General features: G+C 43.9%; 1 protein-coding gene across 3 annotated transcripts in view; it reads left to right on the top strand.

Annotated features, from left to right (window-relative positions):
• Positions 1 to 390: 390 nt before the first annotated feature.
• The window catches only part of LOC134351304 (amiloride-sensitive sodium channel subunit beta-like), a 57,280-nt gene continuing 44,090 nt past the window's right edge, over positions 391 to 13,580 (top strand). The window contains exons 1-6 of one of the 3 annotated variants that reach the window (XM_063057372.1): positions 391 to 694; positions 2,005 to 2,130; positions 7,979 to 8,290; positions 9,236 to 9,509; positions 10,620 to 10,810; positions 11,414 to 11,517. In XM_063057372.1, the coding sequence (XP_062913442.1) occupies positions 7,980 to 8,290; positions 9,236 to 9,509; positions 10,620 to 10,810; positions 11,414 to 11,517 (880 nt within the window). In that variant the 5' untranslated portion in view covers positions 391 to 694; positions 2,005 to 2,130; position 7,979. Of the gene's footprint in view, positions 695 to 1,341; positions 1,446 to 2,004; positions 2,131 to 7,975; positions 8,291 to 9,235; positions 9,510 to 10,619; positions 10,811 to 11,413; positions 11,518 to 13,580 lie in introns of those variants that run through there. The other 2 variants (XM_063057369.1, XM_063057370.1) reach the window with 2 other exon arrangements.

Here is a 13,580-nt window from a genome sequence, read left to right as displayed (position 1 = left end):
CTGTGTGTGTGTGTGTGTGTGTGTGTGTGTTTGCGCGCGCACGTACGTGTGGGTGGGGTGGTGTGTGTGTGTGTTTGTATGTGTGTGTATGTATGTGTGTGTGTGTTTGTATGTGTGTGTGTCTGCGCGCGCACGTACGTGTGGGTGGGGTGCTGTGTGTGTGTGTTTGTATGTGTGTGTATGTGTGTGTGTGTATGTATGTGTGTGTGTGTCTGCGCGCGCACGTACGTGTGGGTGGGGTGGTGTGTGTGTGTTTGTATGTGTGTGTATGTGTGTGTGTGTATGTATGTGTGTGTGTGTTTGTATGTGTGTGTGTCTGCGCGCGCACGTATGTGTGGGTGGGGTGGTGGGTGGGTGTGTGTGTGTCTGGTTACGTGCGCCTTTGAGCTGGCCTGTAGCAGCGTTACTCTGTGATCTGGCCGACTTGCTAACCAGGTCAAACTGATGCGCGGGGCTTGATAGCAATTGTTCAGGTTTGAGCTGGCGCAGGTTCTTTTCCCTCCGTACGGATCGAAACAGAACTAAGCAGGTGAAGCTGATTCCTTCTCTTTCCCCGACTTCTACATATCCCTCTTTTATTTTGTCTTATCCCGTTTTTCTGCCCTTTTCACCCTCCTCCTCTTGGCCTTTCTTCTAACTGCGAGTTCCGCCGCTTCAAAACTTCCCAGGATCTGCAGGTGCGCGGACTTAAAAGGTGAGGATATGAGTTGTTATTTATAGATTATATCGTAGATTCGTGGCGCAGGGGTTTAATATTATTTACGGGAGATAAAACAAAGTTTTTCCAACTGCTATCGTACAGAATTTTCAACTTAATCTCTACAGAAACCCATGATTAATATTAAAGTTTATTTTAATCTATATCCATAAGAAAAGTTCCAACTGCCTTTACAACCCTTCGTCAATGTGCACAATGTTTGAAAAATAATGGCAATAACTTTATTTATTTAGCACCTGTCATAAAGGTGTAGGGTCGAAGTGCTTTACATAGATTGTAAAGATAAATCAATATAGTCATAAAATACGAGACACAATTAAAAAATCATAAGACAAACGTAAAGAATAAAATGTAATCGAATATACTAAATTATATCAATGTAATCAACATCAGCGGACATTAAGTAATTCTATAAGTAGGTCAAATTAAAAAAACGGTTTTTTTAAAGAAATGTTTTGAAACGTTCCACAGTAGTAGCCTGGCATACCTCAGTCGGTAGAGTATTCCAGATCTTTGGTGCAGAAGAGCAAAAGGGCGCATCGCCAGTTCTTATATGCTTGGCTCTAGAAACACGAAGCAAATCAGTGTTCGCGGATCTAAGATTACTATTCGGGATGTAAGGGCTTGACGCTCCAAAATATACAGAGGAGCTAGATTACTCTCAGCGTTATATAAATGTATTTTAAAATTGATCCTAAAGGACACCGGCTGACAGATGCCAAAACTGGTAAAATGTGCTCAGATTTATCTTTTTTTGGTTAAGATTTTTTGCAGCTGTATTTTGAACAAACTGCAGCCTATTTATGATTAGTGTATGTTTTGTTTCTAAAACTTAGCACATAGAGCTTCCATGATATTGCATTAAACGTTGCCCACGAATTGTATACGGCACGATGTAAATATTTTGATTTTTGTCATACGGGTGTGGGTGAGAGATCGCATCCGTTTCTCGGTCGCAGATCCTGGAGAATATCCAGCAACGGATATTTTTCTGACCGGGGCCGGTGTGAGCCCGACTGGCTTTCTATTGTGCGTCGTTGAGATTATCAGCCACCCAAAAAAAATTCCCTCCCTTTAAAAAAGTGCCTTACAACTTGTAGTAAGACTAACGGCATCGGAGAAGTTAAGAAATTGAACTCAGCCCAACTCCATCCCATAAACACAGAATAAAACTCGTGCGGCAAAATCCTGCAATAAAGGACAGCTGGATTTCCCCAGAAGGTTACTATCCTGCTCGGAAGCAAGGCCAGCCACCCTAACCATTGATTCTGTGTTTCTTTCCACAGACAGCTGAGTAGTTCCAGGCGGGTCCGATTTTATTCGAGACAGAACAAACTGGCTGTTCCGTTATCACTTGCCAAACCACTGGAGTCCAAACAAATCTCCCAACCCAGCTGACATCAGTGCTGGAGGTAACTAAAGCTGACTGTAAGTTCTATATGAATGCCACAGCCCAGCAATGGGAAAGCGTAGTGATGAGAGACGGCAGCAAGGCGACATCATTGGTAGAGTCACTCCCGAACAGTGCCGGAGATGGGTTCGGATCCCAGCTTCTGGTGTTGTCTGTATGGACATTGCAAATTATCCTTGTGACCACGTTTTTACCCATATCCGAAAGAAATGTGTGTTTGGTAGGTTTATTGGTCACTATAAATTCCTTATTAGTGTGTTAATGAAAGGTAGAATTAATGGGAATATGAAGAGACTATAGTGCCAATAGATGGCTAGCAAGGACTTGGTGAGCCAAAGTTTCTTTTTCCATACCATATATATCCACAGGACATTTACTCCGTGAGGGAAAAGTCAATTTTAAGTTCTGGCTGAGAAAGGCACAGACTTGAGGTTTATTTAGGGTTTGAGCATAGAACCCTAGAAATACATGGCACAGTGGGAGATCACTCAGCCCATGGGGGTCAAAGAAAACAAGAAATCTGGTTTGATCCTTCTTTCAGTTCATACTGAACACACCTTTATTTATTTATCGAGATACAGTAAGGAATATGCTCTTCCTGCCCTTGGAGCCACGCCACCTAGCAATGCCCTGAATTCAGTCGCAGCCTAATCACAAGACAATTAACTTACCAAGTAAGGTGTGTCTTTGGACTGTGGGAGGAAACTGGGCACCCAGACGACACCCACGCAGTTACGGGGAGAACGTGCAGACATTGGCAGGAATTCAACCAGGGCTGCTGGTGCCGTAGCCGTTGTGCTGACCACTACACTACCGTGCCACCTACTTCATGCATCCTACACATGATGAGGGTTTCTGCTGCTATGGCTCTCTCAGGCAGTAATCTTCACCAGCTGCTCTATTTCTCCGAATGAAAACATCTTTCCTGATCTTCCCACTAGTGCTTCTTCATTTACCCCTGGTCCCAGAGCTCTTAGACGAAAGCAATAGTTCTTTATTAATTTAAGTGATGCTGCAAGATCAAAATTTATTGCCCATCCTGACTGTCCTTGATAAGGTGATGGTCTGCCTCCTTTCAAATGAGACAACCCCCTTACTGCCGTTCAGAATCAGAATCGGGTTTAATATCACCAACATATGTCATGAAATTTGTTGACTTTGAGGCAGCATTTTTTTTTCTTTTCTCTCTCTCTCTCTCTCTATCTCTCTGTCTATCTCTATATCTCTCTCTCTATCCCATAGGATGATGATGGTTTCTTTCAGTCAGTTATCGGGGTGGTAGCCCACTCCTCAGAAAGGAACAGCATGTGCGTGAATGGATTTTAGGTGAGTAGGGGGTTGCACAGGTCCAGACCCACCCGCTCGACATCCCCTCCCAGATCCAGCGGCATGGTGGGATCCAAGACGGCTGGGGGAAGTTCTCTTGCAGTGAATGGCCAGACCAAGCTTCGATGCAAGGGATGCCCTTTACGCGCTTCACAGCACCTGTCTGCTAGATGGCCGTTGACCCTACGAGAGGGCAAGCCTGGTGGGGGAGTCGGTTTGGTAGCGACCACCCAACCATGCGACAGGTAGTACTGGGTTACATAGTACCAGTAGCACTCAGATGAGTGACCTGACCAGGCAGCAGTACAATGCAATACATAATAATAGAGAAAAAAACTGTGCATTACAATAAGATATATATTAAATAGTTCAATAAGTCGTTCAAAAATAGGAATTAAGAAAGTAGTGAGGTAGTGTTTATGGGTTCAATGTCTATTCTGAAATCTGATGACTGAGGGAAAGAAGCTTTCCCTGAATCACTGAGTGTGTGCCCTCACATTCCTGTACCTCTTTCCTAATGGCAGCAATGAGAACAAGGCATGTCCTGGGTGATGGGGGTCCTTTTCAAGGCATTGCTCCTTGAAGATGTCCTGGATACTACAGAGGCTGGTGCCCATGATGGAGATGACTGAGTTTACAACTCTCTGCAGCAGGAGTGCCTCCCACCCCACCCCTGCTTTTGGTGTTTTTGGTGACATACCAAATCTCCTCAAACTCCTAATGAAATCTAGCCGCTGTTGTGCCTTTTTTGTAGCTGCATCGATATGTTGGGACCAGTTAGATTCTCAGAGATACTGATACCCAGCAATTTGAAATTGCTCACTCTTTCCACTTCTGATCCCTCTATGAGGACTAGTGTGTGCTCCCTCATATTACTCTTTTTGCAGTCCACACTCAGTTCTTTATGCTTACTGATGTTGCGCAAGATTGTTGCTGTAACACCACTTGACTGGCTGATATATCTCATTCCTGTATGCCCTCTTGTCACCGTCTGCAATTCTGCCAACAATGTTTGTATGATTAGCAAATTTATCAAGGGCATTTGAGCTGTGTCTCACCACACAGTCATGGGTATAGAGAGAGTAGAGCATACATCCCTGAGGTGCAGCACTGTTGATTGTCAGCAAAATGGGGATGTTGTTTCTGATTTGCACAGATTGTAGTCAATTGGTTAGGGAGTTGAGGATCCAGTTACAGAAGGAGGTACAGAGGCCCAGGTTCTGGAGCTTTTCAATCAGAACTGTGGGAATGACTGTGTTAAATGCTGAGCTGTAGTCAATAAATAGCATCTCGATGTATTTATATTGTCTAGGTGATCCAAGCCCGTGTGAAGAGCCAACGAGGTTGCGTCCACCATAGACCTATTTTGGCGCTAGGCAAATTGCAGTGGGTCCAGGTCCTTGCACAACTGTTGAAGAGAGAATTCCAAAATTTAGACCCAGCAATGACAATCAGGATAATGTACAATTTAGACAGGACCCTCCAAGTGCAATGATCTTTATTGATGGGAGAGGTTGTGGGTTTGGAACAGTATCCAGAAATAGTACATTTTGAGGTAATGTTACAGAATGCCAAGTGGAGGTGATTGGCTAAATCTGACTGCCTGCAGGCATGGCTTGCTTCATTTATTAAGGAGCAGCAAATGGAACTGTGCAATTGTGAACAAATATTGCCCCTTCTAACATGATGATGAACAGAGGTTATTAGTGAGGCAGCTGTAGATTGTTGGGCCTAGAACTCTAACCTGAGGAATTCTTGAAGTGATGACCTGGGAATGGGATGATTAACCTCCAACAACTGTAACTCTCTTCCTTTGTGTGAGGTATGGCTACAGCTATCAGAGAGGTTACCCTTTGGACGCCTGACTTCCATTTTACCAGGGGTCCTTGATGCTGCATAAGTCAATATTATAACTTGATGCTAAGGGCATCTAATGTCACCTCAGCACTGTTACACAGCTCTTTGAACCATGGCTGTAATCCGTTCTAGAGCTGAGGGGCCTTGGTGAAACCCAAAATGGGCATCAGTGAGCTGATTATTAATGAGTAGATGGTGCCCGTCAGCTCTGTCAATAACTTTACATCACTTTACCCAAGATCAGAAGCACACTGGTTGGGTGTAACTGGATAGATTGACTTTCTCCAGTATTTTGTGAATTGTGCATAGCTGGCTCATTTTCCGTGTTGTCACGTAGATGACAAGTGGTCAACTGGTCTCATCACCTTCTCACTTCATACCATTGAATTAAATTTCTTCTCATCTTCTTTCGTGCCAAATAAAATGACTGTTGCTGTGCCGACCTTTCCCCATGAATATCATTCTTCAGCCCTGGCAGCAGACTGTGAACACTTTCGCTCGATCTGGTTGTACCCAGCAGCACAAGGAGGGAGGATTGTAGGTTTATAGAGGATATCTGACATATGCTTGTAGAAGTAGGTACAGAGCAAATGAGGCACAAAAGTACTTTGTGATTGATACAGTGGAAGTTAGGTTATGGGAAGCGAGGGACGATGGATTCAAATAAAGATTGGTGTATAATAGGGTGAGGAAGGGCAGTGAGGTCGGTAGGGCGACATGGTAGCATTGTGCTTCGTACAAAGCTTTACAGTACCAAGAATTGGATGATCAGAGATTAATTCCTGCAGCTACTGGAAAGAGATTTTGTGTTCTCCCCATGAGCATGTGGGATTTCTCTGGGTGGTCTGATTTCCTCCAATCTTCCAAAGAAGTACGGGTTAGAAAGTTGTGGGCCTGCTATGTTAGCGCAGGGAGCATGGGAACACTTGAGGGCTGCCCCCGGCTCATCGTCAGGCTGTGTTGGTCTTTGGCACAAATAAGGCATTTCACTGTAAGTTTCAATGTACATATGGTAAATAAAACTAATCTTTAAAAGCTTTAAAAGGAGAGCAGAGTATTAGTATTTGTTGGGTTTCATATGAAGTTGTAGGAAGTAAAACATACAAAGGAAATTGTATGTATTCTGGATAAATGGGACACATCAGGACCAGTTCATGTTGGCCCAATTAAGCGGCTGCTCCAATTAGCTGAAGTTAAAGGGTTTAAAAGAGACATACTACCATTTAACTCAGTAATAAATTATGCATTTAAATGAAATACAGAGCAAATTAAAACACTACCAATACCACTACAGTACTCTAAAACTGTATTAGTTCCAAATAGTTAACAATGGAGGGATTAATCCATGTTACGCTGCTGTGTTCTTTTCTTTGCCTGTAAATCAACAAAACTAGCACAGACACCTCATGCAGATAATGGACTGTCTTCATTGCCTTCCTGCATAAAGTCAAAATAAAAAACATTATCAAACATCTCTGCTTTTTGAATCGGTGTCCATCAGCCTAAATGGCTAATATAACACAAACAAATGCAAATAATGCCATTTTTAAAATGTTTGCTTCCTCGTGTCTAATGGCCACACAAGTGAATTTAACTGAACTAGTTAGAATCTGTTTGTCAACAGTCTCCTGTCCCAATTTAATGGCATAGCATCCCAAATAAATGAAGGGAGTCCCAGATATTTTCTCGATCAATTTTTGTTCATCAAGAGTTGTCCCAAATAAGCAGCTGCTCTGATTTACCAATGACTCAAGTACTGGATTCAGCCCAGTACATCATGAGGAAAGCCCTCGAGACAATTGAGCATATCTACATGAAGTACTGTCACAGGAGGGCATCGTCCATTATTAGGGATCCCCGCCAGCTGTCTTCTCACTGCTCCCATCAGGTAGAAGGTACAAGAGCCTCTAGACTCACACAACCAGGTTCAAGAACCATTACTACCTCTCAACCATCAGGATCTTGAGCCAAAGGGGATAACTTCACTCAACTTCACTTATCCCATCATTGAAATGTCCTCACAACCAATGAACTCACTTTCAAGGACTCTTCATCTCCTGTTCTTGCTATTTATTGCTATTTACATGTGCTCGGTTTGTTGTCTTCTGCACTCTTGTTGAATGTCTCAGTTGGGTGGTCTTTCATTGATCCTGTTGTAGTTACTATTGTATAGATTTGATGACAATGCCCACAAGAAAATGAATCTCAGGGTGGTATATGGTGACATATTGTATAGATACTTTGATAATAAAATTTACTTTGAACTTCCAACCAGAATTGATAATTCAAACAGCATTCTGGAGAATGGGGGCAAAATGACAGGGCATTGAGAGAGGGTTAGGGGAGTAAACTTTGTACTGATACTGCTAGGCAGCTGGTGATTGGGAATGACTTAGCGTCGGTACTTTGTGTGAGGTAAGTGTTGAATGGGATTAGTTTGGAATTGATACTAGTCTATCAGGAATAAAGAGGAGCAGTGGGATTCAGTTATGAGTAGTAGTTGTATTAAATGCTGAAACCTCTGAAACCATGGCTAACTCGGAAGAAGGAATGTTAAAGGTACAAGTGCAAGAGACATGAGTTTCCTGACGAAGATTGCAATGTTTTGGTAGACTTGCTGTAGTTATTATAGGCACAAGATGACAGATTCCTGTTGTACTCAGCAGAATGAAAGTATGGCAATTCCTCAACCGCGCCCTGCACCGGCTGCAGAAAGGGCCGGGCTACACCTACACTGAACTCCTGGTCTGGTACTGCGAGAACACCAACACGCACGGACCGAAACGAATTGTGACTGAGGGGCCCAAGAAGCGGGCTGTGTGGTTCGTGCTCACTCTAGCCTTCACAGGGCTTGTCTGTTGGCAATGGGGAATCCTTATCCGGAGCTACCTTGCCTGGGAGGTCAAAGTGAACCTACGGACTGGCTTCAAGGCAATGGATTTCCCTGCTGTCACAGTCTGCAACTCCAACCCTTTCAGGTAATGCTGTGCTGTAGGAATATTCCGTCCAAAGGCACCCCCCCCCCCCCAGTAATTGGCAATGTAGGGAAATGGGCAAATTCAGGAAACACTTTTCCACATATGGCTGTAAATCCATGATAAAATTCTTGTGGATGTAAAGTTGTCCAGGGAGGGGGATCGCAGAGTTGTCAGGACAGAGATTGATCACTATTTGTTGTTCAAGCACTGAAGGAGGTCAATTTGCCTGTACTGCCTCGTTTACATTTACTCAGTCCAGTTCCCCTACTCTTCCACCATAGCTCAGCAAACGTCTTCTTTTTAAATATTCATGCAATTTTCTTTTACAACTTACTGACTTTCCACGTAAATGAACTACGCTCATGTCTTTTGCCAATCATCTTAACTCTGTGTTACCTTGTTTGTGACCCTGCCATCCCGACCCTACCACTGTCCACCTCACTCTCTGGCCAATAATAAGTTTTCAGTCCAAACCTTCCGTGCGACTGAACCCACATCGGATCGATTACAGGAATGTGGAAGGTGCGCATGCGCCGATCGATCGCGCAATGAATCGATTGAGCCTGCTGCGTGCGGAGGGCTCTCTTTTCCCGCGGGCTTTCCCGTGCGCGTGTTTTCGTCTCAGTGGGCCCCAGTTTGTAGCTCCCACACTGTAAGTTGTACAGCGTGTACAGAGACTAACATGGCTTAGTAAAAACGTTTAATCTTACTGTTCCATCGCCATTCTTGCTCCGTTCATACATAACAGGAATGAGGCGAACAAGTGGTTTTATGGGTCAGCAGGAGATGAAACTGTAGAACAAGGTTTCTAGGCCAAACTCTCTCCTAAATAATAATCTGGAAGGAGTGTGAAAAGACAGAGCCACTGTTTCTGGAAGAGGGCACAGCAAGCTGTGAGAGGATATGCTGGTATATGATCTTCCACCGGTCTGATATTTGTTGCAGGTACACAAGGTCCAAGCAGCTGTTGAAGCATCTAGATCAATTTACCAAACTTGCGCTGGAGCGTATTTATGTTTACAGCCAGAACGGGACAATTCCTAGTGAGCTGCCAGTATCAGAGACAAACTGGAGCCAGGTGGCATCGCTGGTCATCATTGAGAAGAATGAGCAAGGAGAGGAGAATGTTCTGCAGGTCCTGGGGTTGGGGCAAAATCAGACCCAATCAGCACCTAGAGACAGGACATGGACAGGGAGCTACAAGGTGACGATGGAACTGGTGAGCAAAGGCATTGCGCTGTGTGTAGGTGTTTGTGTCTTTCTATGTTTGTGGCATTGTGTGTATGTGTGTGTTTGTGCCTGTGTGTGCATGAATGTGGGTGCTTATGTTTGCATGTTTGAATATCTGTGTTCCTGCCTGCATGTAGATGCAGAAGTGTGCATGTATGATTGCTGTGTGCATATGCCCTTTGTACATGGACATGCATGTGTATCTGTGTGCATATGAATTTGTGTACATACTTATGAATGCATGTGTATTCAAAGGTTCATGTATTATCAAAGTATACAACTCTGAAATTCTTCTCCAGATACTATGAAACCAAGAAAGAAAAAAAAAGCAGCACGATCATCAACCCCCAAATTCCTCCTCCCTACACAAACAAAACTGGCACATTGACCCCCAAATCCCACTCCCCCACACACAAAAAAATAATTGAGAAAGATTGGTGAAAAACACAGAATACAAAAAAACCATGACTGGAAAGAAAAGTCCACAGTCCCAAGTCCACATCCAAAATGCAGAAGACCTGGGCAACATTCTCCCTTTCTGTAGCAGAGCGATCCCCCAGCAATAAAAAGCCAGTCTCGTCTCTTCATGCAGAGCGATTCCCCCAGCAATAAAAGGCAGTCTCCCTTCTCCGTGCAGAGCAATTCCCCAGCAATAAAAAAGCAGTCCCCCCTCTCAGTAGCAGACCGATCTCACCAGCGATAAAAAGGCAGGCAGCCGGCGTTTTAGTCTGCCTCATCGCTTTAATTGGCAAAATGAGGTTGAACATCAGTTGACAGCCTTCTCACCACAAGGTTTCCACACACTGCCTCTGCCTCCTGGAGTCCCCCTCGGGGACTGCAGAATGCTGGAACACCCAGATGATCTCCAAACTGTTCCAACAGTTGCAGAATCACATTCAAGACAAAAATCAAACATAAAAGAAGTTAAATATATGGTTCCATGTTCTATCCAGAAGATGTTGACCAAAGGAGCATTGTATGCAGACACTTTCTTGACCGGAAGGTTATTTGTGGTGTTTCAGACAGTATACAGTGCACATTGTACACGGCGGTATACACTGTGTACAGTGAGTGACACTCTGCTTCTCGTTTCTTCTAGTGCAATGAGAATAGGTCGAACTGTATATACAGGAACTTCAGCTCAGTGATGGAGGTGATAAGTGAGTGGTACTATCTGCACTACATGACCATCCTGTCAAACGCATCTCAATCAGAACGGCAAGCGATGGCCGAGCAGGGTGAAGATTTCATTCTTGCTTGTCTTTTTGGTGGGCAGCCTTGTAATCTTGAGTAAGTTATGTAACATTTCCCTCACTCCTCTCCCAGCTGGAACCCGGCATCAGATTGTTAATGGTTATATGCCCAAGAATATAAGAAATTTTACTATGTTACCAATTGAGGAAAGAAGGGTGACAGCTGAGGGATGTTAGGGATGCTGGGTTTTGAACAATTCTACTTATGGGATTCCAATTCCAAAAAGATTTACAAAACCTTTACAATTTACTTCAACAACCCAACCACCCACATAAATATTGCAGTTATAAGGACAGGCCAAAGGTTGGGTATCTAGTAGCCAGTGAGTTACTTCCTCACACCTCAAAGACTTTCCTTCGTCTGTAACCCCAAATCGTGTTGTTGCACTTTCTACTAACCTGAATGAATGCAGCCGAGCAGCGGTCAGGAAGTTGTACAGAATGAGGCGATTAGCTTGATTGTGGATCCATCTGGCACCTTAAACATTCATGTTCTTGACGGGATGAATGGCTCACTTCCATTCCTGTTCTTTTATGTTTTTATAGTCTATAAAGAATTAAACACAGTAAGGCTCCAGAACCATATACTATACAGGGGTTAAAAACAGAAACTAAAACAGGTCACTCCATTATTTTTCAGTAACTTCACCCAGTTGATGCATCCGATGTATGGGAACTGTTACATCTTCAACTGGGGGTCCAATGGGCAGATCCTGATGTCATCCAACCCAGGAGCAGAGTTCGGTACAATCTGACTTTTGTATTATTTTACTTGCTTCTGTCTGAGATCTTCCCTTCCTTGCAAGAACAGAACAATCCAATCCACTAGTAACAACACCAGGTGCTGTCTGTGGCCAATGTCTGTAAATCCTTAGAATAAACCCAATTCAGAAGCACGTGAACTATGTTTGTGCACACCTCTGTCCCTTTACTTTTTTGTTTCTCTACATCTGTTTCCATCTCTCTCTCTCTCCATTCTTCTCCTTCTGTTTCCCCCCTTCTGCCATTTTCCACCCCTTGAAATTCCTGCCTCTCTGTCTTTCCCTTTCTCTTTACTTCTCTTTGAACCTGTCTCTGTCATTGTTTTAAATACCATATCAGGTTCCACAGACCATTAGTAGATCCAGAAAAACCCAGCACCCTACCAGATCTGATTCTAATATAGAAACATAGAAAATAGGTGCAGGAGTAGGCCATTAGGCCCTTCGAGCCTGCAGCACCATTTATTATGATCATGGCTGATCATCCAACTCAGAACCCTGCACCAGCCTTCCCTCCATACCCTCTGATCCCCCTAGCCACAAGGGGGATCTAACTCCTTCTTAAATATAGCCAATGCACTGGCCTCAACTGTTTCCTGTGGCAGAGAATTCCACTGATTCACCACTCTCTGTGTGAAGAAGTTTTTCCTAATCTCAGTCCTAAAAGGCTTCGCCTTTATCCTCAAACCGTGACCCCTCATTCTGGACTTCCCCAACATCGGGAACAATCTTTCTGCATCTAGCCTGTCCAATCCCTTTAGGATTTTATACGTTTCAATCAGATCCCCCCTCAATCTTCTAAATTCCAACGAGTACAAGCCCAGTTCATCCAGTCTTTTTCATATGAAAGTCCTACCGTCCCAGGAATCAATCTGGTGAACCTTCTTTGTACTCCCTCTATGGCAAGGATGTCTTTCCTCAGATTAGGGGACCAAAACTGCACACAATACTCCAGGTGTGGTCTCACCAAGGCCTTATACAACTGCAGTAGTACCTCCCTGCTCCTGTACTCGAATCCTCTTGCTATAAATGCCAGCATACCATTCGCCTTTTTCACCGCCTGCTGTACCTGCATGCCCACTTTCAATGACTGATGTATAATGACACCCAGGTCTCGTTGCACCTCCCCTTTTCCTAATCGGCCACCATTCAGATAATAACCTGTTTTCCTATTTTTGCCACCAAAGTGGATAACTTCACATTTATCCACATTAAATTGCATCTGCCATGAATTTGTCCACTCACCCAACCTATCCAAGTCACCCTGCATCCTCTTAGCATCCTCCTCACAGCTAACACTGCCGCCCAGCTTCGTGTCATCCGCAAACTTGGAGATGCTGCATTTAATTCCCTCATCCAAGTCATTAATATATATTGTAAACAACTGGGGTCCCAGCACTGAGCCTTGCCGTACCCCACTAGTCACGGCCTGCCATTCTGAAAAGGTCCCATTTATTCCCACTCTTTGCTTCCTGTCTGCTAACCAATTCTCTATCCACATCAATACCTTACCCCCAATACCGTGTGCTTTAAGTTTGCACACTAATCTCCTGTGTGGGACCTTGTCAAGAGCCTTTTGAAAATCCAAATATACTACATCCACTCGTTCTCCCCTATCCACTCTACTAGTTACATCCTCAAAAAATTCTATGAGATTCGTCAGACATGATTTTCCTTTCACAAATCCATGCTGACTTTGTCCGATGATTTCACCGCTTTCCAAATGTGCTGTTACCACATCTTTGATAACTGACTCCAGCAGTTTTCCCACCACCGACGTTAGGCTAACCAGTCTATAATTCCCTGGTTTCTCTCTCCCTCCTTTTTTAAAAAGTAGGGTTACATTAGCCACCCTCCAATCCTCAGGAACTAGTCCAGAATCTAACGAGTTTTGAAAAATTATCACTAATGCATCCACTATTTCTTGGGCTACTTCCTTAAGCACTCTGGGATGCAGACCATCTGGCCCTGGGGATTTATCTGCCTTTAATCCCTTCAATTTACCTAACACCACTTCCCTACTAACATGTATTTCTCTCAGTTCCT

This window comes from Mobula hypostoma, chromosome 9, assembly GCF_963921235.1.
Source record: "Mobula hypostoma chromosome 9, sMobHyp1.1, whole genome shotgun sequence".
NCBI lineage: Eukaryota > Metazoa > Chordata > Chondrichthyes > Myliobatiformes > Myliobatidae > Mobula > Mobula hypostoma.
Note: the sequence above shows the minus strand (reverse complement) of the source record. Positions and strands in the feature narration are given on the sequence as shown.